Source organism: Eurosta solidaginis, chromosome 4 (genome assembly GCF_040869045.1).
Source record: "Eurosta solidaginis isolate ZX-2024a chromosome 4, ASM4086904v1, whole genome shotgun sequence".
NCBI lineage: Eukaryota > Metazoa > Arthropoda > Insecta > Diptera > Tephritidae > Eurosta > Eurosta solidaginis.
In genome coordinates this window covers 27,471,733-27,497,758 of record NC_090322.1, presented here as the reverse complement: position 1 = coordinate 27,497,758, position 26,026 = coordinate 27,471,733, and the positions used below count along the sequence as shown (strand labels likewise).

At 36.6% G+C, this 26,026-nt stretch overlaps 1 protein-coding gene across 14 annotated transcripts in view; it reads right to left on the bottom strand.

Annotated features, from left to right (window-relative positions):
• fne (found in neurons) overlaps positions 1–26,026 on the bottom strand; it is a 170,938-nt gene that overhangs the window by 8,957 nt on the left and 135,955 nt on the right. For 11 of the 14 annotated variants that reach the window (XM_067780954.1, XM_067780955.1, XM_067780957.1 and 8 more), the window contains 5 exons: positions 6,796–8,454; positions 5,155–5,199; positions 4,824–5,084; positions 4,200–4,443; positions 2,488–2,532 (listed from right to left, as the gene is read on the bottom strand). In XM_067780954.1, coding sequence (XP_067637055.1) covers positions 2,488–2,532; positions 4,200–4,443; positions 4,824–5,084; positions 5,155–5,199; positions 6,796–6,997 — 797 coding nt within the window. In that variant the 5' untranslated portion in view covers positions 6,998–8,454. The remainder of the gene's footprint in view (positions 1–2,487; positions 2,533–4,199; positions 4,444–4,823; positions 5,085–5,154; positions 5,200–6,795; positions 8,455–26,026) is intronic. The other 3 variants (XM_067780965.1, XM_067780966.1, XM_067780967.1) reach the window with 3 other exon arrangements.

Here is a 26,026-nt window from a genome sequence, read left to right as displayed (position 1 = left end):
CCTCTTAAAATACTCATTAACACCTTTAATTTGATACTCATATCGTACAAAACAAATTCTAGAGTTACCCCTGGTCCACCTTTATGGCGATATCTCGAAAAGGCGTCCACCTATAGAACTTAGGCCCACTCCCTTTTAAAATTATCATTAACACATTTCATTTGATACCCATATCGTACAAACAAATTCTAGAGTCAGGCCTGGTCCACCTTTATGGCGATATCCCTAAATGGCGTCCATCTATAGAACTATGGTCCACTTCCTCTTAAAATACTCTTTAATACCTTCCATTTGATACACCTGTCATACAAACACATTAGAGTCACCCCTGATCCATATTTATGGCGATATCTCGAAACGGCGTCCATCTATAGAACTTAGGCCCACGCCCTTTTAAAATACTCATTAATACCTTTCATTTGATACCCATATCGTACAAAACAAATTCTAGAGTTACCCCTGGTCCACCTTTATGGCGATATCTCGAAAAGGCGTCCACCTATAGAACTTAGGCCCACTCCCTTTTAAAATTATCATTAACACATTTCATTTGATACCCATATCGTACAAACAAATTCTAGAGTCAGGCCTGGTCCACCTTTATGGCGATATCCCTAAATGGCGTCCATCTATAGAACTATGGTCCACTTCCTCTTAAAATACTCTTTAATACCTTCCATTTGATACACCTGTCATACAAACACATTAGAGTCACCCCTGATCCATCTTTATGGCGATATCTCGAAACGGCGTCCATCTATAGAACTTAGGCCCACGCCCTTTTAAAATACTCATTAATACCTTTCATTTGATACCCATATCGTACAAAACAAATTCTAGAGTTACCCCTGGTCCACCTTTATGGCGATATCTCGAAAGGGCGTCCACCTATAGAACTTAGGCCCACTCCCTTTTAAAATTATCATTAACACATTTCATTTGATACCCATATCGTACAAACAAATTCTAGACCTAGTCCATCTATAGAACTATGGTCCACTTCCTCTTAAAATACTCTTTAATACCTTCCATTTGATACACCTGTCATACAAACACATTCCAGGGTTACCCTAGGTTCTTTTTACAACATGGTGATTTTCCCTTACTTTGTCTCCACAGCTCTCAACTGAGTATGTAATGTTCGGTTACACCCGAACTTAGCCTTCCTTACTTGTTAATTTTATTTTATGTTGCTTATTTTATTTTTATACTTTTTTTACATTTATTACATATTTTTTTTAATACTACCTCAAGCCAGCTAAAAAAAAAAAACAATTAAATAAGTAAAAAAGTAGCAAAAAGACTTATAAACTTGTTTTGCTTATTTTGTTTTATGTTATTGCATTTAATGTTATTTGTTTTTTTTTTTATTTTTTACTATTTTTTTTTTATATATTTTTTCATTTTATTTTGTTTCATTTTTTTTTATATATTTTTCATTTTATTTTATTTCTTCATTTTTTTGGTTTTTTTTTTCTTTAGTTTACTTTTACTGTTTTATTTCTTTCTATTTATGTATTTCATTTTACTTTGTTTAATGCTTTTTATTTTATTTTATTTTTCTTATTTATTTTGTTTCATGCCATTTAAATTAATATTTTTTATAAATTATTTTTTTTTCATTCATTTTTTATTTTGTTGTATTTTATTTTATTTATTATGTTTGTTGCTCCTTTTTGATTTTTTATTTTATATTATTTTACTTATTTAATTTTGATTTTTTTCATGCCATTTTAAGTATTTTTTTACATTTTATTTGTATTGTTTTCTTTTTTTCATTTAATTTTATGTTATTTTATTTTATTTTAGTTTTTTATCTTATGTATATCATTTTATATCACCTTACTTTATTAAAGTTATGTTATTTTGTTTTGTTTTATGCCATTTATTTTTATTTTTTCTATATTTTATTTTTTTATTTGCTTTGTTTTTTTCATTCTATTTTTTAATGTTTTAGTTTATTTTATTTTAATTTAGCTATTTTTATTTTACTTTACCTTACATAATCTAACATATTTTATTTAATTTTTTATGATGTTTTAATTATTTTATACTTTATTTTTTTTTATTATACTATTTTAGTTTTTTTCATTCTATTTTATATTATTATACTTTATTTTAGTTTGGTAAATTTTTATTTTTTTTTTTTAATTTTATTTAACTTGTTTTATTTATTTTTTTTAGTTTATTTTTTTATTCTAAATGGTTTTATTTTGGTTTATGTTATTCTAATTTTTTGCATGCTCAGCTTTATGTTCTATATTATTTTATTGAGCTTAATTTATTTTGAAATGAAAAATATAAAATAAGTAAAATTTGAAAATTACAATTTTAGTTTCGGCTTTCAAATTTTTTGTCGTGTTTCAAAATTGTTCAAGAACTTTTTAAAAATGTCTGAAAAACTAGTTTGTTTGCTACAACGCATATGGTAACTTAAAGATTTTTAAAAATATATAAAATATTAGAATAACAACAAAAAATATTCACCTTTGTAAACCTTTGTTAATGGCTAACATCGGACTTTTTCCCATGCTAACAACGGAAATGTTCGTGTTTTGAGTAAATATTTTTTGGAAATCAAGAATAGAAAAAAAAACGAAAAAGAAGGAAAAATCAAATAAGTTCGGCTTCTGAAAATAAGAAATCAGAAGCTAAAAAATGTTCAAATATTAGCAATGCTGCATTTTTTTGTAATTGGCTAAAATCAAAATTTTTTTTTTTATTATCATTTTTTTATTAGAATATGAAGAAACCATAAACGTACATATGCTCTCTCTTGGAAAACAATTTTAACAAAACTTCATAATTATTTTTTGTTTAAAAGTTAAAAATTTCTAACGAACTTTTAAAATATAATAAGACAACTGACTCAAATGCCTCATAGCCATGAAAACCTCGTAAATAAAACAAATTGTCCTATAAGTTTACTAGCAAGACGAATTCAGTACCACATGTAGTTATGCGATCAGCTGATTGCTTCCCCTTGGATCAGCAATACGTCAGTTAATCGCAATCAATGCAAATTTTTCTTCTGACTTGACATTCTTCTGAGCGGTGAATTGATCACCTTGTATGGATTCGCGTTGGTTTACGAGTTTTCAACAGTTGTTCTTATACAAGTGATGGCAAACCGATTTCAACCCAATTAGCCGTGCAGAAGAATGCCAATCGAAGGAGTATTAGCGCATTGAATTCTATTAACTGACACTTTGCTGAACCAAGACGTTGCGTGGAAAATATCAAGATGAAGCAATCAGCTGATAGGATAACACCACCCTATACTGAATTCGCCTTGAGCTAGAAAATCGAAATTTGAAGCTTTTTAGTGTTCCTTCTTAGTGGCTGCTGGAGCTTGCGAAAATTGCAATGGTAGAATAAAAAACATAGCTAACTAAAATAGTTTTGAGAAATGCTTATCAAAATTTAAATACAAAATTTATAATTTATTAAAAATTATTTTTAAAAAATTTAAATTTTTAGTGAAGTATTAATTTGAGATATTTTTTAAAAACCATATTTTTTTAGAATATTTAAAGGTGAAAAATATTATAAAAAATTATTGGTGTTGTCAAGGCGAATTCAGTACAAGGTGGTGTTATCCTATCAGCGGATTGCTTCTGCTTAATAATTTCCACGCAATGCCGTGGTACAGCAATATGTGAGTTAAACAAAATCAATTCTGATTTTCTTTTCATTTGACATTGTGCTGTACGGCGGATTAGGTTGAATTTGTCTTGGGGTTCTACTTTTTTGCGAACTAATATACAGATTATTGCTGAGAAGAAAAAATATAAAGAAACTTAAATAAACTGGAACACTTATTTCATCACAAACATATATGAAATATAGTTTTGATGTATTTTTTGTTAGTGGAGAAATGCGAATAAAGCTTCTCAAAGCTTACTAATGGAGTAAATATACATAAGTGAGCTTTAAAGCTTCACTTCGGAAGGTGTAGTTGACTTGGGTAAAGCAAAGATGTTTATAGGGTAAATTTTCCGGAAAAAAGGTTTTTTTTTCTGTAAAGCTCAATAGTTCACTTTTTTAGGTTTGTAAACAAAAAAACTTTAAAAATAATTTTAAATTTCGTTTCCTGTATAAACTATCTAGTCCTTCTAGTGTATACAACTTTTCATACATTTATTTTTTTTATTACGCGCTGAACTTTTTTCAATCTTTACACAATATTTCACACTCACCTTATACGTCCAGCCGATGGCAGTGCGCCAGCGAGGCGACGCGTTGCGGCAGCCGCTTGTGGTGTCAAGTATGCGGCCAATGGTGGTGGGAGTTGAGCCTTGGCGCTATTGCTGGGATTATTAGCAAATTTAACAGTTATCGGTTCGGTATAACCTTTGGGCGTTTTGCCATTTAACTCCTGTATAGCGCGTTCAGCTTCGTTGCGTTGATCGAAACGTATAAAACCGACACCTTTCGATAGACCTGACGTAAGAATTTCGGACAAAGAGATAGAAAGAGAAAAAAGTAAAATAAAAAATTTGTTTGTAAGATTTTGAAATAAAAATGTAACATTTATTTTTTCTCTGTATCGTCCGTTTCTTATTGTTGTAAATTATCTACCGTCTCCATTTGGCACACATGGCGGAACCAGGAACAGGTGACGGCCAGAAATCAGCTGCTTGGTACTTTTTTAATATGAGTTGACACTTCAGCTTCAGGCGCAGTACGATATTGACATTAGTCCATTGATTTACACAAGCAAAGTACATGGAATTTTTATGTATTATTTATGTATTTCTACGCGCCGCCAACTTGTATGGTTCCGCCATGATAACATATACAAACTTTCTTATCATACTCACCAGAAATATTATCACAGAGTATACGAGATGTAATTATTTTGCCATATGATGCAAATAATGCCTCCAAGTCTGGTTGTGATAGATTTTTGGGAAGACCCGATACATACAAATTAGCACCCTTTATTGATTCCGAACTTGGACGGGCGTATGATACTTTAATCACTTTATTTTGCAAGCGTAAACCATTTAGCGTATTAACGGCCTTCTCAGCATCCTCAGCGCGTACATAGTTAACAAAACCGTAACCCAAGCTTTGACCAACTGCAAATCAAAGTAGAAATTGTATTGTAAAGAAAGTTAGAGTAAAAAAAATGCATAAGATCATACAAACCTTGCTGCAAAGCCGGATTGAGCGCAGTCAACGAAGCTGGCAGCACTGAAAATGGAAAAGATTAGTTTTAGAATTTTGGTTAGGGAACAGTGCCTCAATGAACTTTACTTTCTTAAGTACTTAAGTTTTTCTTAAGCATAAAGGTATCTTAAGTTCTCAACTTTGCAAACAATTTTCATAAATTTTGCTTGAGGTAGCTTTTCATATTCGTTACATTCAAAGATCCTTCTTAGCGTGTTAGTTGGTTGGATTGCTTTGCCGCATAGATACCAGCAACCCGAGCGTATGGTGTGGCATTTTGATGCATACTCTCTTGGAACCAATTGCTGCTGGTATGGATAGTCGGTCTTCCGTTCAAACCGTTTAGTATGAACAATGAACCTGCTGATATTTTTTACAGAGCTAAACTTCATTCTGAAATTTCGCCAGTATATAAGTTCCCTTAGATACAAACCCAGACTGAGCTATGGCTGAGCATTAACGCAGGTAGTGCGCGCCTGTTTCTTAGCTGCTTTCCTGGGCGTAGCTTCTTCAAATGCTGTTGAAAGGATCCCTATTATCCCATCATGTAGGCCGAGCGACCAGTATACCGTAATTGTGGTAGCAATCCTAAGGATTTCTTTCCTTGGCCGTCTGCCTTCTTGTAGCCCTCATTGCTCCTGTGAATACAAGGGTTATATTTGCGAAGTTAGCTGTAGCTTGAAGCGACCTCTTGCAGGCGGTCTCAGACGAAATGATGGCTAACTGAGTGAATGTATACCTGCCGCCACCTCACCGAGTCCTCCGAAAGGAGCGCATACCCAGAACTTCCATTTGGAAGATACTAGCCAAATTAGGAAGACAGGCTGTTAGCGATACTTTTAGATGCTCACAGAAGACACCCGCTCCCACACCACATTCCACTAATGAACGCAAGTTTCTACTGACGATTCTTTTACACAAGAGAAGGTTATCTCAGCCTTTTCGACACTACATTTGATATTAGATTCGCCCAGATACCTGAATTAAGGCAGTACCATTTAGAGGGCAGTCGAAAATGTGGTATTTTGTTCTTGTTACTAAACATTATCTGCTCCGTCTTACACTAAGTATACGTTAAGGCCGCCTTTGACTACCCAGACGTAAAGCCTTCGAAACGCCCCTCTCTGATGTTTCACATCAAGTCGTGGGGAATGAACCTGATACAGCGATTACGACGGCTTCTGCATATGCGACTACCGTCACCCTAATTTTATTGAGCTGCAGTAGAATCTCGTTCAGCGTAACTAAGCACAGAAGCGGTGAAAAAATGTCTGCATGGGAGGTTCCTCTGCTCACAAGGCGGGTAGTTACAACCGAACCCATGTTTTTTTGTATTAGCCTATTCTGCAGCATTGATTTCCATTGGCAGATAAGGCTATTTATTCCTCTATAGCTATGAAGGCAGCCAGAGGGTATTTTTTGTTGTGTAGGCATTTTTTTATGGTACCTATGAGCTGTTTCGGTAGACCTGCCCTTCATAGACAAGGTTCAAAAAAAGAACGTTACTCTGCCTTAACCAACACTTAATTATCACATACACACTCCTTATAAACAAACATATGTACATACAACTACATGAAATGTATTTTAAAAACAAATGTATGAATCGCTAATATTTACCCAGCGCATTACCTGAAGCTTTATCGCGCACCAACTTGCAACTCTCCAATTCGCCAATGCTCGAAAAAAGCGAACGCATCTCTTCCTGCGTCATCGTTTGTGGCAAATAATTAACAATCAAGTTGGTACGCGACTCATCCGAGCTGCCATCGACAGAACCGTTGGCGCTCCCGTTCTTAACAATATCCATGGCATTGGTCATTTTTTTGCCGGTTTGTTGTTGCGGCTGCGTTTCCTTCTTGATTGTTGTTATGGTGGCGTTTTGCTTTTGGGGCGTAATTTTGAAAATTTTCTCACTCAACGGTGACGTAAGCACAGGAAGAATTCTCTTGACTTAAGTTTGCGCTACTTACAAGCTCTCTTGCTATTGCACTCGCTTTCACTTTTTGCCTAAGCTTTTAAGCTCTTTGCCTGCTGAACTTTGATCTGAATTATGTGAAGCGTGTGCTGCGTTTCGCTTTTATTTCTTTTTTTTCTCTCTCTCTCGCTTTTTGTTGTGCTACTTTCTGCTTTTGTATCAAATTTTGTTGTTCTTTTCTTGCTTAGTAATTAATCTCACTGCTTGGTAAAACGTTGCTTAAAATTTATATAATTTATTTTTATCAAACTTTTTTTTATAATTTAAATACTTTTTTTATAAGAGCTTTTATTGCGCTTTGCACAAGTCCCGCTGGAAATTATTTAAGTAAGTTATTAAAAAAAGCTTTCGCTAAACGAAAATAAGTTTACACAAATTTAAAGAATCTTTTTTGACTAGAAGACTTTTAACTGTAATTATGATGCTGGCGCTGAGCTTTCGCTGGCTACCAATTTGAGCTTTCGTGCTTTTCTTGTTAGCTTTCGCTCTGCGTTGCTGCTTGGTGTACTAGGTTTTAGATCAGCTATGATCGTTTTTTGCTTTTGTTATGTTATAAATGTGTTTGATGATTTTTGCTGCACTAAAAGTTTTCGTTTTTTTTTTTTGGTCAGTAAAATTTTTTTGAATGATTTTAAGATAGTTGTGGGTTTTTAAATGTGTTAAAGTTAAAAGAGTAAATTTTGCTAATATTATTTTTTTCGTTAGATGTATCTTTTTTTCTGCCTCAAACGAATATTCGTGTTGTGTGATTTTTTTAAATTTCAAATATATATATATATATAAATTTCTTATTTTTGTTTATTTATTGATTTGCTTTTTTTTCTTTTATAAAATTGCAAAAATGCAAAAAGACAGCAATATTTATATTTTTATATAATTTTTATAATCGTATATGGCTGACTTGCTCCCTTTCTCACTAAGAATTTATTTAAAAAATTTTACTTTAAATTAAGTTCTCTTTCGTTTTACTCTCTTTAAACAGCTGTTGGTGCTTTTGCTCTCTGGATTTGATGTGCTTTATGGAACATTGGTATTTGTATGCTTCGTTTTCTTTTAACAAACTGTTGTTTTTGCTTTTGTATAAATTTAATATGATTATTCGTTAGGTTCTCTTTAGAGAAAATTTCTTTTGCTCTTCTACTACTTTTTGTTGTTTAGTTAAGTTTAGTTGGTTTTCTTTGGTGGTGTTGATTTGCAAGTTTTCCCTCTTCTTCTGTTGCTTGATATTGCCAACTCTCAGAGTTTTGTTGTTCTCTCTTTTTTGACAACTGCACGATTGCGCTCACGTTGAAATAATCGATCTGCAATTAAAGTATAAATAAAGAGAGTGGTTAAGAGTAATGTTATTACTAGCGGAGAAAACAACTTTTATAAAGTTTAAAACAAATATAATGGTTATGACCAATTAAAATTAGGCTGATAATGGTACTGGTAATGGAAACTGAATTTCCCCATGGCCTTACTGGCCAAACAAAAAACAAGAAACTTGAAGCATCTATAGTTAGTCTAGTAATAAACCTGGCTTATAATTTATTTTCTACGTATTTTCTAATTCCATTGTACTGGTAATGGTAATGTTAAATGTAATTCTTGTAATTGTAGTAATAATCGTAATGATAGTTTCACTGATAAACTAGTTGCAATGGTAATGGAAAAGAAAGTTCCTTCAACTATAATGGTTGTTTTTATTTGTAATGGTAATGGTAAAAGAATTTTAGTGGTAATAGGAATATAAGTGATACTAATAATCGCAGTGGTAATGGTTTTTATGGGGAGTTTTATCATAATACAAATTTAAAATGTTATAAAAGTGTTAGTGGTAACAAAAACTATTATTGTAATAGTAATGGTATAATGATAATGGTAATGCTAATATAATGGTAGGGGAAATACAAATTATTATACTCGAGGAAAAATAGAAATAACAGATATAATGTAAAAGGGGTAAAAGTAATAAAAACTTTTATTGTAATGGTAATGCTAATATGAAGATAGGGAAAATGCTATATAAAATGGTATATATTTTTAGAGGTAATGGCAGTGGTAATACTTAAAGTGACGGTAAAAGTAGTTTAAAAAAATTAAAAATGATAAAACAAAACGAAAGTTGATATGATCATGGAAAATCATAATTACAGGAGTAATTCTAGTAATGGTCGTGGTAATGCTCAAAGCAGTGCTAAAAAAAAAAAAGAAATTGGAGTAATATTCGAAAAAGCAATTATGCTTGATTAGACAGAGTAATCTTTACGGTAATTATAATTATATTGGTTTAAAATATGGAACATTCTCAAAATAAAAAGTAATGCTATATTTCGAATTACAATTTTAAGAAATTTGCAATATGGGTAAAATTTTGCAATCCAGAACGAAGTTGAGCGACTCCAAGCGGGTCAGGTGCTTAAAATATACCTGCAGCTGGTAAGCGAGGCGACCAAATTACCCAATTATTTCAAGGGGTTGTGTAGCGCGACACTTTCAAGAGGATGCCAACGCAATTTTCAGCTCCTGCAACCTAATTGTCAACATCAACCACCCGTGGCGAATCATATTTCCCTACCAGCCGAGACTATAACGACCGTAAGTTCCTCATGAAGGGTGGCAGGCGTGATGTCCTAGAAGGTTTAATGTGGTCATAGTAAAGCTTTCCTGAGATGGTCAAGCTTGTACATTTATGGTGATTGTTATCAGAACGTACCTGCAAAGGAGCATCAACATCGACAACACTCCAAAGAACTTTCGCGGTGTATCTTTATCGCTACAACAACAACAACAAGTTGTGCCAGAGTAACGCGCGTCCTCTGGGTGAGATTGCTTTTCTCAACTGCGACTTTTGGGTATTTGTCATTGGGAACGTGCCGAACATTTATTGGTAAAATAGTTTGTCGACTCTTTGTGGATGTCTATGAGGGCATTTATGTGCATTTTTCTTACGAATAAGTTCCTGAGAGGTGGGGCCTCCCCTATCAGATGTCTGTTGGGTTGCCCAGGTTTGTTCAGCATTTAATTTCTCTCCTTTATAGGAAGTATTCTCGCCTCGGTATAAGAGGACATCCCATGGCACTTATGTGCGCGATATTTTGTCAGGCTTGCCGTTACCTCCAGTGTATATCTTTAGGCTCGGCGATCATTACAGAGATGATTAGCACACAAGCGGCTGGCCAATTGCTTTAAGTAGCTATGATATATTCAACAATGAGACAACGATAAAAATAATTGAAACTAAAATCTGGTATTTAGCTTTCATCGAAACCACTTTTTTAAACTCCCTCATGTCCCTCATCTTCTTCCCCGCCCACTTATACGCAATTACTGATTTAATTAACTTAACAATTGTTTAAATTGTTTGACAACAATGAAGTGGAAATAAACACAAAGTCTTGACTTTGAAAAAGTGCTCAAATAAACAACAACAAAATAACGCTTGTTTAACCATGCATTCATATAGTAAAGATATACAATCATTCATACCATACTATACCCACATGCATACTTCAGCATCAAGTGTAATGCAATATTATGTGTGGCGCTCCTCAGAGGGATATTTCATAAGCGCAAGCTACATAGCTATGATGAGATGTGAGGGAGTGCGTCTACATATGACATGATCTCATATATACCACCGATATTTATAGCCACAAGGGAATTAATCATTCTCCTTGTATATATGTGAGCTCTTGTGTATTCATAAGACCATATGTCTGTCTGTCTGGTTGCACTATATTGGGTGTAGTTGAGTTTCGTAGAACAACCCTTAAAAATCATTGACTCATATGCCACCCTATTTTATTTATTTTGATTTTTATTTTCTTTTTTTTTCAATTCCCTTGAAGTCCTTTATTATTACTTTTTTGTTGCTTTTTTTATAATTACCATAACCATATGCGGATTATGACTTCAGCGCCGGCGTTGCCACACAAGGCCGAATAAAATGTGTTTTTGTTTTTTATTTTATGATCTTTTTTTTCTAGCTGAAGTGCAGCTTGTTGCAAGTTGTTTTTTGTGTTTTTTGTTTACTTGCATTTTTTTTCCTTATGCACCCGTGTTTGTATGGCAAACTCATTGAACGCCACTCTTTGTGCAATTGTCGGGAAATAATGCAGTAATCGCCAGTAGGATATTATTTCATTTGCATATTTTGCAGTTTTTCGCTTTTTTAATACTTTTCTTCATCTTTCCTTTAGTGCATACAGACGATTGGGGAAGGAGCTATTTAATTAAATTGCATTTTTCATGCTAACAGGGAAAAGCTAACCCCAAATGGTTTTTGTGATGAAAAGCGGTCAGTTTGAGTAAGCACTTGTCTCTATTCTTTTGTTTTTGTTTGAGCAATAAAACACTTCCCGAATGTTTAAGAGTACGTCTGCGTTGAAAACTGGGTACCCATGGTACATACTAACACCCTTTGGTACTACCCTAATGTCGCAGGTAGGATTTTTTCGATCCCGTCAAGCCTTCGATAGTCCTCCTTGCTCATCAACTATTATTAAAAGATTTTTCGAGTTAACAGCTACACCTAACGTAAAGAAATGCACGAAGTCAAAGGTGAAAGGAAAAATATTATTATCAGCCCAATTCTAAACGAAAATTCCGTGCGAGTTTTTTCCCTTCTCCCATTCCTCGTATTCTAAATAAAAATTCCTTGTGAGTTTTTTCACTTCTCCCTTTCCTCCTATTCTAAACAATGTTCGAAAAAGCGGAAACCGGTTACGGGAGAAAAGTAGGTATTATGAATGTGAGTGAGAGGGAGATTTCTCTGCCATTTCTTAAATTAAAGGGAATGCATCAAAATAATTAAAGAAGAATGGTTCTTTTAAGAAAGAACACTTTTCTGTACAAATTTGTGCTAAAATATGTACATTTTAAGTCGAAAAGTATATCATAAGCAACGGAAGAGCTCTTGGTATATTTGATGCAGCCATCCAGAAATTGTGCAAGGATTTTTTAAGAAGGCTTAAATAGATTTTGGCATATGACGAAAGACGAATTCAACTCGACTTGTCCGCCAGAAAATTGCTTTGCTGAATGGAAGAAGACAACTCCCAACGGATTTGTGTTATCCCGCCGTCTGTTTCTTCTTATGCTCCTTTGTCGATGTTGCTGTGGCACCAATTCATTACTAATTTTAGTCAATTCCATATGAAATGCAATATTTGTTCATATTTTATTTCTAAATTCTAAACAAACTCGCAGCAATAATTAAACTTTTTAATTTCTTAAACAAAAATAGGTAGGTAGGTTGAACTGGCCGGTCCGTGAGGACCTCGCATAGACTGATTGAGTCCGTAGTGTTACCATAAGTTTGTTTTAACCAAAACTGAAAAACCCTATCAAAAACCAGGACCTATGTTATAAAATAACTCCGTCCTCTTGACAAATACTAGAAGCTTCCTAGGACTTAAGCCACTTCCTGCTTCTAGATCTGACAGCTGTATCACTCCTAATAGCAGGAGTCTTAGCCTGGTAAGTGCAGGGCACGAGCACAGAACGTGCTCGATCGTTTCCTCCTCCAACCCGCACTTCCTACATCTGCTATCACTGGCCAAGCCTAGTTTAAAGGCATGTGACGCCAGAAGGCAGTGTCCAGTCAGAATACCCGTCATGAGTCTACAGTCCTCTCTTTTTAATGATAGGAGCAACTGTGTTAGTCTAAGGTTGTAAGACCTACACATAATATTCGACACTTTACAGCCCCGTGCTTGAACCCACGCCTTTCCCGCTTGGTCTCGCCTTCGCTTAATCTCGCCCAATCTAATTAGGACATCCACGGAGTAAGCTTCAAGGGATGCGCCCTTTTTAGCTAGTTCGTCCGCTTTTTCATTCCCATCTATTCCCATATGCCCTGGGGCCCAATATAGATGTATGCTTCTCCCTGTCCCGATTCTCTCCAGAGACTGCTTACACTCTAACACGCATTTAGATGCTGTGCTATGCGAGATTATTGCCTTAATTGCTGCTTAACTGTCAATATAAAAGTTAACACGGTTGCAGCTTAAGCTATTCTCTTCCAGGGTTTCTACTGCTTTGGTTACGGCTAATATAAAAAGTACGTCGCCGTGAACGGTTGTGTTTTTTCCGTGCTCTAAGTTTTTCTTCTATTTTTAATTTAATTTTTGAGTTTTTAACTTTTTTATTTAATGCCGCTTAACAATCAATAATTGTTAGAGACATTGACTCTTGTTTGCCTTTTTTTCTGTGCATATCATATTTTAACATTTGATTTAATATGCCTTGTTTCTGTGGCCACAGAGTTGAGCGCGCTCAAACTTCAGTGCAGTGTGAAAATTGCAGAGAAATTTATCACATGAATTGTGTTGTTGGTAACATGCCTGCCGAGTTCAATCATCTTAATAATGCTGATAATATATACATCTGTGGTTTGTGTGCTCCCGCTCAGCAAGACGAGTCGTCGTTACAACAACAACAAGCCACACAAGTGCAAATGCCAATTCCGCGCTCTGATATTGTTAATAATTTTGCTGAGTTAAAAATTGTCAATACTCAACTTCTTTCTGCTGTGACTGCTTTGCGTGAAGATAATGAGTGCTTACGTCATAAAACCGATTCTCTTCAAGCTGAAGTTAGTGACTTGCACTGTAAGCTCAACGAAAATAATTCTTTATTATCTCAATTGCTCACGCAATTTGAAAGTTTTTGTAGTGTAAACAAAAAAAAACTTTGCTACATCAATGCAGCCAGCCTCTGCGTGCGCCCCAACGGTTGCTACTGGCTCTGTCGACGTCGCTTCTATTGCCGACGTATTATCAGCTGGTATTTGTACTGCTGCTCAACCATCGTTGTTGTTGTTGCCTAATGATGCTGCTGTTGTTAACAATGTTTCAACTGTGACGCCAATTTCTAACGCCGTTGCTTTGCATTCTTCTTCGCCTACTTCGTCTCCTGCAGTTGTTGGTAATCAAAACGAATGGAAGACAGTGCAAAATAAAAAAAAATTCAAACGAAGAAATAAAACTCAACATAACAAAGAAAGCGCTTCTAACAATGATAATGCTGATGCAGGTACCACAGGTACTAGTTCAATTCCGAATAATGCTGTAAGCAACAATAACGCTGCCAATGCTAATGATAACATTAGACCCTCCCCCAATTATGGTAATAAAATTAATTCGCGCTTGCTAGCGCCACCTTTAGTTGTTGGGTCGGGCATTAATAGTGACTTAAGTGCTGCTTCTAAAAGGAAGTGGCTGCATATTTCGCCTTTCTCTGCCTCGGTCACATCCGATAAAATAAAACTTCATATTTCTCAACATACTGGCATTGATGTTAACTCCATTGTTTGTTTTCCGTTGGTGAAGATTGGCGTGGATTCCAATTCTCTGCGTTATATTAATTTTAAATTGGGTGTTGAGGAAAGTGTACTACCTAAGCTTTTGGTGCCTGACTTATGGCCTTCAAACATTGCCGTGCGTCCTTTTAATTTTCGTTCAAAAAACGACAAGGTCCAACCGATGTCCAATGGCAATCGGTTGGGTCAGATGGTACAAGGAACCGTTTAAACATTTCTATACAAACCTCGACGCGGGATGTAGCTAATATTCATTCTTACAAGGATCTTAAAATTTATTTTCAAAACGTATCTGGCCTAAGAACCAAGTCTGACTCACTATATACGATGAGTTCAAACTTGGATTTTGACATCTTTCTTATTGTCGAGACCTGGCTAAATGACACTTTTATGGATGGTGAATTTTTCGATGAAAATGTATTCTGCGTTTTTCGAAAAGATCGCGATGCATTAAAAACTGGTCTGTCTAGAGGAGGAGGCGTTTTAATTGCGATTCGGCGAAAATATCGAGCGACTCTGGTGCCATTGCCGAATGCTGATTCTCTTTTAGATATGCTTTGCGTTTCTGTACATGGAGTTTCTAAACTTTTAATTTGTGTTTCTTATGTACCGCCTACTAGTAGCGATTTACTTTATAAAGAGCATGTTGATAATATTTTAGCCTTAGCACCTAGTCATGAAAATGTTTGCGTGTTTGGCGACTTCAACCTCAGTAACCTAGAATGGTCTGCTTTTGATAATAGTCGGGGGCTTCTTCCTATGTCTTCAAATGCGTTTGCTGAAACCTATTTGATTGACGGCTTCTCAAGATGTGACCTTAGTCAGATTAACAGTTTTAATAACAGTCTTAATATAATATTAGATCTCATATTTTTAAGTGATAATATGAAAGCAAAGTTTTGAAGCGGAATTATATAAGTAAATTTGAAGACGATATTAAAGTGAATCCGAAGGCTTTTTGGCGTTATGTGAAGTCAAAGAGATCGTGTTCTAGTATTCCCTCTGCTGTATTTTACAAAGATACACAAGCGGATTCGGCTTTAGATGCTGCAAATCTTTTTGCAGATTTTCTCAGCACGAATTTCGAGGCTGACCCTGTCTTGAGTAGGGGTGGTTTTTTTAGTGCCTTGGATGCTAGTGGTTTTTCACTAAACTTTGGGGCTCTTGAACTCTCGTTAGATGATATTGAACTTGGGATTCGTCAAATCAAGATGTCGTCTCAGACTGATGTCGATGGGTTGTCGTCTCACCTTTTTAAAAACTGCGCAGCTCTCGCCTACCCGATCTGGCTGCTTTTCAATAAATCCCTTGAGCAAGGCGTCTTCATTGATGCATGGAAAATCTCCTTTATCACGCCAGTTTTTAAATCTGGCAATAAAAACGATATTTCCAATTATCGCCCTATTTCTAAGATTTCCACTGTCTCAAAACTTTTTGAATGCATAGTGAAAAATAAAATTCTTTTCTCCATTCATCGTCTCATCTCTGTTGATCAGCATGGATTCATGTCTGGGAGATCAACCACTTCTAATTTAGCAGTTTTCTCCGAATACTGCATTGAAGCCTTTAGTAACCGCGCCCAAGTTGACACAGTGTATACGGATTTTTCGAAAGCGTTTGATAAAGTTAACCATCGTATTTTGTTATCAAAGTTACAAAGTTTTGGTTTTCATTCAAATTTTTTAAATTGGATTAAATCGTATCTTTCTAATAGATCATGTGAAGTTGTAGTTGATGGGGTGTCCTCGTATTCTTTTATTGCCTCCTCTGGGGTTCCTCAGGGAAGTATATTGGGTCCGATTCTTTTTGTGATGTTCATCAATGATATTACTACTTGTTTTAAATATTCTAAATTTCTCTTGTATGCTGATGACATGAAGATTTTTAGCAAAATAACGTGTTCCTCTGACTCGACGAAACTTCAGAGTGATCTTGACAATGTTGTAGCTTGGTGTCAGAAAAATATGCTTCCCTTAAATATTAAAAAATGCTCCCATGTCTCCTATTCCAAGTCCCGTACTCTTATCCCTACTTCATATTTTATTGGTGGCTCACAACTAGACATTGTTTCTAAAATCACTGATCTTGGGGTGGTCTTTGATTCCAAGTTTACTTTTCATAGCCATCTTAACTATACCATAGCTAAGTCGTACTCTATGCTGGCTTTTGTCAGACGTTTCAGTTCAGATTTCTCCGATCCGTATACTTTAAAGACACTCTTTACTTCACTGGTACGCTCGAAACTAGAATATGCTGCTTTTATTTGGCGTCCGTATTATTCTTGTCATATTGTTCGATTGGAGAGAGTTCAGAAAATCTTTATTAAGTATGCTCTGCGACCCCTTCATTTTGAACTTCCGGTTCCCGCTTATGAGTCTAGATGTTTGCTTATCGGTCTTAAGACACTAAATTGTAGGACAACCTTCTTATCCCTAACTTTCATTTTTAATTTGATATCTGGGGTGGTGGACTGCCCCTTTTTACTTGAACATATTTTCTTTGTTATTCCTAATATTTGTTTAAGGAATCATGCCACATTTTATGTGGGGCTGGCGAGGACTAATTATGCTGCCAATGCTCCTGTTGTCAGAGCTCTTAAAGAGTTTAATTTGCTTCCGAAATCTTCAGTTTTGGATTTCTCCTTTTGTGAAAATAGGTTTAAAATGCTACTTAATGACCAGTTAAGTTAGTTGGTATTTGCCTACATTTGTAATTAGTCTGTAAGAAATGTAACAATTTCAAGATTAAATAAATAAATAGATAGAAATAGATAGAAATAGATAGAATATTTCCTCTTGGAAAACGCTACAGTAATCCGGCAGCCTGTAGGATCTGCTTATTTCCGGATCAGCGCAGTATACCGCAGACCCTACTCCTTCCACTACTTTGGAACCATCGGTGTATACATGTATCGCCTCGTCCGCCATTTGCGCACCCTTGCGCCAACCGTCCACCTCTATTGTGGCCTTAAGATCTCCCTCGAAGCGCAGATAGGGAATCAAGCGCAGATAGAATCAACAAAAATAGAAATGCGCACCAAAATTTCAATTGGCAAAACAGCTGACTTCGAAAATTCGAATTTCCTATTCCACAATTATTATTCTCCCTAGGAGAACAGAATTGGAGGAATTTTTCCGTGAGAATAAAAAAATCCGCGAGAATATTTAGAATTGGTCTGTATATGAAAATGAGCCACCGAGTTACACTACCCTACTTTGGTCATCCCTGAAACATAGCGAGGTTGTTACTAAAGCCTGTAGAACCAGCCAAAGTGTGATACTCATATCGCTCTATATCTCTCCTAGCGCTAGTAACCAAGGCACTTGAAACTGTCCTACTTTCCTATTACATAGCACTCCACCGTGCCTAAAGCCATCAACACAAATAAATCGTGGATTGAACTAAGAATCCTTGCATTTGACGCCAATCAATACACAATAATGGCAAAAGGTACTTGATAAGCATTGCTGTAAAATTAGCGACTATCTCCACAGCCTTTCCAGTTTTTTCACCTCGCGAAATTTGACGCTGTCACCGCCCAAATCCTCGGTGACCTTATTTGCAACGCGTACGTCGCAAATGACGGCGACAATATTAGAGATCCACATTGATGGCATCATGCTACCGACTGCCTTACACCTCACGTCCATCAGGACCTACAATGTGGCGAGCATACTTATAAAGCAATTGACCAGACGCTTGTATGCTACGCGTCGCAAACATGTTCGCCGAGCCTAAGCGCAATACACTGGAGGAAATTGCAGGCCTGTCAAAAAATAGTGCTCAGAACTGCTCTGCGAAGTCTTCTTATGTCCACAGAACATCATCTACACAGTGAGGCGAGAAAACTCCTTATAAAGGTGAGAAGTACGTAATGTTGAACAGTTTGTATTGAATACGCAGAAACCTGGGTATCCTAACGGACATCTAATTGAAGAGACCTCGTCTACCAGGAAATTCGGCACAAACAAACAGCGGTCTGAATAAAAAGATCATAAAAATGACCTCAGAGCTATACAAAAAGTGTAGGCAAAGTTCTATGCCGCTAAATTCCGGGCGAACCACGTTCTCAGTAGAGAAAATCTGTCTTCCCAGGGAGATGCGTGTCACTCTTGCTCAACTTTGATCTATACACTGCAATAGGCTAACCTGTTAGCTAACCAGCTTCAACCCCGAAATACCCAATGTATGTATCGCTTTATCGCTTTCAACGTATTCCCAAATGACACCAACCATCTTTTCTCTTTGGTCATTTCTGTTGAAACTGCAAAGTCTTTGGACTCTTGTTGGATCATATTGATGATGATTTGTGAGTGATCGCACGTATTCAATGAGGCCAAACGGCTACAACAACAAAAAGCGTCCATCAAAAATATTCTGAAATAGCGTTTTTATCAAATAAATTCCAAGTTATGACCCTTTCGAAATGTTAGCTTAGAAAGAAAAATTTTTCACTCAGCCCACAATATGAAAGTGTTATAACCGATCAATGAAGATAATGCTGGAAGTATTATTCAGGAAGACTAGAGAGTTGTTGCATACTTTAAGGGGAATTTTTCGCCTTAAAATACTTGTAGTGAAATTTTGCAACGAAAATTTCCACATTCCACAATATTTTGGAAGTCATTTCTGGGTCACTTTAAGAGAATGCTAACATTCTTATAAGCCGTCCTTCGACTTCTACTTTTACGCCAGTTCAATTGCTATCCTTAACATTCCTTACACAGCTGCTACAATTCCAATTTGAAAATATATATTTTTCCTTTGTTTTCCATTACCCTTTTTTTACTCATTTGCATTTACGATTTACTACATTATTGGATTTTCTATTTTTTGCCTTAACTCGTTTTGCATATCTCATTTTCAATCAGAATTACTGCGTGGCATGCAATTAGACTGCCTGCTTGGCGGATAGGGCTGTTATCCTTGCAAAGTTCAGTTCTGCTGTAGTGCTCGTTAGCAGTGCCAGCGAGAGGACTGTTATCCTTGCTGTGTAATGAGCGTGCAGTGTACTCGTATGCGTCGTATTTGAGGGTTGCATGCAATATGCATTTTTATTATAGCACCGACATATAAGTAAGTTACGGTGGAGCAAAAAATAAGCTTACTTTTGAGGTGAGCTTCCCTTCGGTCTAATCGACTCCTTTTCAAATTTCAGCTTCATGACTTAACAAGCCGTAGGAATATTCTCCTTTGCTTATCGGCTTTCATTGCTTTTTTTACAGGGTCCAATACTTCCCTGAAATTACCTTGATGACTTCTAAACAGATCCGGAAACAATCTCCAAACGATCCGGCGATAGTCAAGAAATATTCCGTAACATTTCTTCCCATATGATTCTCGAACAGCCTTGAAATGACTTGGAAACCTTTCCCGAAACCGTCCTTAAAAGTCCTGAAAAAAGTCCAGGAAATTCATTCGAAACTGTCGCAAAAAGATCGCGAATACAATATCGGAAAGTCTTAAAATAGCCACGAAAAGATTCCTAAAATGGCGACGACATGTCCTAGTATGTTTCTGAATTTCACTTCTTCATCAGCTAGCTTTTCGGGAGCTGAGCGTTGAATTGAATCTCCAACATTCATATCAGTGCAAGCAATGTTACTAAGCTTTCAAAAGCGCCTAAAAAAAATCATATCCACACCATTAGGAATAAACTACATACAGAGTGTATGTGCCTACATGGTGATCAAAAAGGAGTATAAACAAAAAGGCAATTCTTAGAGACCAATTGTACAGCGAACAACGGGACATTCATATGGCTTAGCAGCTAAAAAAAAGGCTTGAACTGATATGAATGTTGGAGATTCGAGTTCAACGCTCAGCTCCCGAAAAGCTAGCTAATGAAGAAGTGAAATTCAGAAACATGTCCTAGTAACCATCGCCGTTTGTAAACTTACAATTTTTCTCTAATATCAATTACAAAAACCATTGTATAAAGCAATATGAGCAAAGCTCGCTAATTAAATACATATGATTCCTAAAACAATCACGAAACGGTGCCTAAATAGTCATGAAAACAATCTCGAAACGAAAACGTAGATAATTGTGAAACAGTCATGAAAAGGTGTCAGCGATATTAATACGAAAACAGCGCAGAAACTGATCTGCAGAAATCCCAAGAAGATCTCGTGCACAATCTCTAAACGGCACCGCAGTTGTACTAGAAAATCTTGAAATAGCGCCGCAAAGATTCCTGAAATAATCATGAAACGGTGTCTAAATTGTCCAAAAATAATCTATAATTAGTTCCGAAACGATTCCGTACACAGACTCGAAGCGGTCCCGAAAGTCCTGAGGTAAACTGGAAAACGTTCCGAGTTTATTGCGTTCACATTCCCGAAATTACCCAAATAGTTTCGAATTTATACTGAAAATCATCAAGTATAGTATTGAAATAGTGCCGGAATGGCCCCAATTTGATTTCAAAAACAATCCAAAAATTATCCCAAAATGGTTTTGAAATTACCATAAAACAGACCGTATAAACCCTTGAAATGATCCGCAAATACGCAGAAAATATTGATTATATTTGATTCATGTTCTTAAATGTTTTCGGTCTCTATTATAATATTATGAATTAATTTATATTTTTTTTCTTGATATTTTTTAGGTCAATGCCGGTTTTCGGCCTGTTTAAGCATCCCTTACACTTGTATTTGCTAAGTAAGCTATACTTTTCACATAAGAAATGTGCTCCAGATTACAATACGTTTTTTTAGGGTACAGAATCACAAACTCTAACTCGAAATACTCTATTGAGTACTCCATGGAATACCTACGTAGGAGTTTTCTCGAAAAAAAAAACCAAGCCCAAAAACGAGCTACTACTTTTCATAAGCTTTTCGGTTCGCTAAATCTGAGTATGAAATCAGATTTCTCATTTTGGTTCTTATCTTGGAGATATTCTTACATAAATGTTCGGCTGCATTCAACAATTTCTCTCACAAACGCTGTTAAATGTTTGCCGATTTCTACTTGTCATATATTGATATGTACGTTTTTGTACTCTATGTCCTTGATTGTTGCGAACAAAAGCAAAATATTGTGGCGAATCTTAGCATCACTATTAGTGAAGTATAATTGCAATTGTGAAGTACTACTCCCAAAGTAGTCTAATAAAGACCTTTTCGACAGTTCAGCGATTCGAACGTTAGAAGGTGTATAATTATCAGGAACTCGCCAAAATTCGTTACAATATGTAGCATACTTTCAGGGAGACTTTCTTATAATGGGTTTGGAGTTTAGTAGCAGATGGAGTAGTCGATATAATTCTATTAAATGTAACTTGTTTTATTAGTTTAACATAATTTTATATCGAACATGCATTTTTTACTGAAGCCGCCTACATGCAGTTATTAAGCGCCTAAAAGTAGACCACAAATTTGTGAAAACAATATTGTATGGACAAAATATCTCAAACCTAATAAAAGTTTAAAGAGCGCTATTTCAAATCGCGAAATTGGACTTCCAAAATATAAAACTAGATTTTCAAGCAAAATATTAACGTTTTCAATTTTTTTATGTTGTTTTGTTATAAAGGGAAGCTTTCGCAACGTAAAAGCGAAATATAAAAAGAAGAAAAAACGTGTTTTAAGCACTTTCAGGTACAAAAATCTCCAAAACCTGAACCAATTTAGAAATTCTGACACCGCTTTCAGATTCAACTTACCGAAGACCTTCAGAATAGTACAAGCTCATTTCTGGGTCTAAATTTTTACGCAGAAAAGTTAAAAGCTAGACTTTTTTGTGTTAATTAAGTAATTAAATTGTATGAAAACTTTTATTTAAAGCAATTTTTAAGGGTAAGTTTACAACAACTAAAGCATGACGTGGCTGAATGCGTTTGTAACAGCTCAACGAACGTAGGAGAGAAGAGATTTACAAAGCATAATCGAAACAGCTGTCGCCTTTCTCGTCCAGGTGTCATGTTGTTTAAATTTTTCCTAAATTATTAAGCAATGTTAAACTTCTTTTTTGTTCGCTACACCCTAATGTTTATGTATAGTAAAATATGTATGTATGCGTATGCTTAATCAATACTATTCAGGCAATTTTATGCATAATGCGTTGTTGCTGCGCTGCATTTTTGTCAGTCGTGCTGAATTTATTCATTCATTACTGTTGTTTTTTTGTTTTGTCGTTTATTTCTATCGAAATAGTCAAAATTACCTAAAATCCTTGCGCCGAGCATTATTCACATGTTACATTGCATGCTAAACTGAGCATAAAATTTATTATATTACATATCTATCTTTTTGTTGCTCAATCCTGCAATCGCTAGCTCACTCTCTTTACCCTCTCTCTCATTTTTCATATAACTTTATTGCTATGCTACAATAAACATTGCTATGGTGACAGCTGTAACTTCATAGGCAAGAATTCATAGAGACACACACACATGCACATACATATGTATTTATATCCTTATGTTTGTATCCTTGCACAAAATGCATAACTGCATTTGACTTCTGTATCTAGGATAGAGTTCATTAACCTCACCTATGCGGCACATCTATTTCGTTGTATTTTGTTTCTTGTAAAGCGAATGACTTTTGTGGTGGTGAGCCATTGAACATATTTGATCATTTTGCGAATTGTGATATCCTTTCAGTTACAGATAGATATATTGATAAATACTTGTTTAAATAGGAATATTAGATAATGCATGTGTTGAAAACATGCTAGCGCATACACACACACATACACACACACTAGAGGTGTTTTTGTTTACTCGGTTGTGTAATCGATTGTTATGGTCGCAAACACCGGTTGATAGACAAAGAAAAAGAGATTAAGCACACACATTCACATACGTACACAATTTTTGGAATATAAATAGCCATTTTAAGTATCAGCAGCAATTTTTTTGTTTAGAGAAAACAAAGCTTTTAGGAAGCATAACAATTGTATAAAATCGATTCGAATCAATAGATACAGAAAACTCCTAATAGGTTAGGTTAGGTTGAACTGGCTGGTCTGTGAGGATCTCACATAGACTGAACATGAGTCCACAGTGTTAACGGAAGTTTGCTCAATGACTAAACTGAAAACCCCTATCAGAAACTAGGACTTATGTTATAAAATAGCTGCATCCTCTTGCCAAATACTCGAAGCTTTTTAATCTGACGGCTGTTCATACCTAATAGCTATAGTCTTAGCCTTGAAAGCGCAGGGCACGAGCACAAAATATGCACCCCAGCGGGTTAGGTGGCTTAGAATATACCCGCGGCAGGTATGTCTGTCGTAAAAAGCGACTAAAATATCAAATGGATTCAATGGGGTTGTGTAGAGCAACCCTTTCAAGTGATTTCCAGCGCAATATATAGCTTCTCCAACCCAATTGTCAACCTCACCTACCCCTGGGGAATCCTGTTTCTTTAACAGTCGAGGCTCCGGCGAGATCAAGTTCCTTATGGATCTTGGGGCTGGGAGGGCGGGATGGCCCAGAAGGTTCCATGTGGTCATACCGACTGGTTCCCGAGATGGTCGGGCTAATACCTTAATGGTGCTTGTTACAGGAACGTACCAGATCTGAATCCGCCAAAGGACCGTCAACATCGATAACACTCCCCACGGCCTTATGGTGCTACAACAGCAACAACAGCACAAAATATGCTCGATCTTTTTCTCTCCAACCCAAACTGCCTACATCTGCTATCACTATACAAGGCCTAATTGAAAAGCTTTTATCACTGCAACAACAACAACAACGCGACTACGGTTTAAACTATTTTCCACCAGTGTTTTTTATTGCTTTAGTAACGGCTGCGACTTCCGCCAAAAAACCACAAAAGGAATCTTGCAGCTTGTAGGACTTGTTAATTTCCGGATCAGCGCACCTCTATTGTGGCTCTAACAGACCCATCGAAGCGCAGATAGAGTACTAGGTAGTGATGACGCTATACTACTATGGCCATATGGTCTGCGCTCAGGCTATCTCGATATATTGAGTCCCGTTGAAGTTGTTAACGCTATATTTTTCGCGCTACTAGGTGTACAGGTGGAATGTGCAAAATGGCATACAGTGTACTTCAGCGCTTTCGTTATTAGTTTCCTGTAGGTTCTCTTTTGTGTAGCCGTCCACCAAACAAGGGCGGCATAGCATAGGATCGACTTTACAATCGCTGTAAATATCCAATGAGAGGAAGAAAGAGCGATAGACCCCTTGTAAAGCCCAGTATTCTTTTACATGCAAAAAGCGCTGTCGGGACCTTCTTTACTCTTTCCTCCCGTTGAGCTTCCACGACAACTTACTGTCCAAAGTGATTCCTAGATATCTTATGCAAAGTTCCCCCGGTAGGGTCACATCTCTTAGCTTAGCCGTAGTCCGATGCATACTGGTCCTCTGTCGAACCGCTTAAGCAATTGGTTGAAAGACGTTCACAGCATAGGTTACGGTAAAGTGGCTGCCCGCCAACAAACTGAGGGACACACTTAGGCCGGCTGACACATTGTGATACCATTATGTTGGCTATAGCCCTTTCTCCTTTAGATTGTCCTTCAATGTAGCGTAGAATATTTTCGATTTCCGCAAAGCCAAGTTCTGCTATGCAGTCGATGAAATACTTATTCAGACATTCCATGAGTATACTCTCCAGAGCAGGGCATCTACAGAGGAAGATATGGACGCTTTCTGTTTCGTCCTCATCCCCGCAGCGCCGACACAAATCGCTGGTTGGAATTTCCCTGCGTTCGCCGTGTATTCCCATCAAGCAGTGGCCCGTTAGTATCCCGATCAGTGGACCTAAGGGGAGAGCGTTGAGCGTCATTTATTGCAGACCAGTTTTGTTTGGACACCTCGCATGTGGCTTCCAGCGTTCATCTGGATTTTGCCTTCTTGATGAAAAATTATGTGAGCCAGTATTTGCAGACAGCAAGAGGATAGGGGGAGCAATGCGCTTCAGCTGGCTTAGCTCTGTCTGTTTAGTAGCCTTCCTCGCTAGTTCATCGGCAGCACAGTTCTCGGGTACACCGATGTGACCTGGGACCCGCATCGCGTTGCAAGTTCGTTTAGGGCCTGTCTGCATTCTATTGCTAATTTCGATGAAGTATTCTTGCCTTGGAGGGCTTTCGTTTCCGCTTAACTGTCAGATTAAATTGCCACTGATGTGGGATTTTTAGATAGCAGCCAATGGGCGGCTTCTATTATTTCAGCTAATTCCGCCTGGAAGACGCTACATGCTTAGGGAAATTAAAAGATCCTCTGAATGGATCTACCCACGTTACCATTGAGCTTGGAGCCATCCGTGAAGATGCTGGTGCACTCGGGGTTTAGGTTAGTGGCGTTATCCCATATGTGCCTCTCTGGGATTCTGATTGAGAATTTGTTGTCTATAGAGAGGATCAATGTGGTGTAATCTAGTTGACGTGAGTTTTCGGGGATGGTTCCCAAAATGCTGGTATGGCCGAATCTGATGTCCCTCCAAGGCAGTATAGCGTTCAGCCTTGGATTTTGCCACACAGGTCTATTGGAAGAAGGTTGAGCATTACTTCTAGGGCCTTTGTGGGCGTGGGCGGGAGTGTCCCTTTAATGAGCATTGCTCACAGCATTGGAGATAATACCC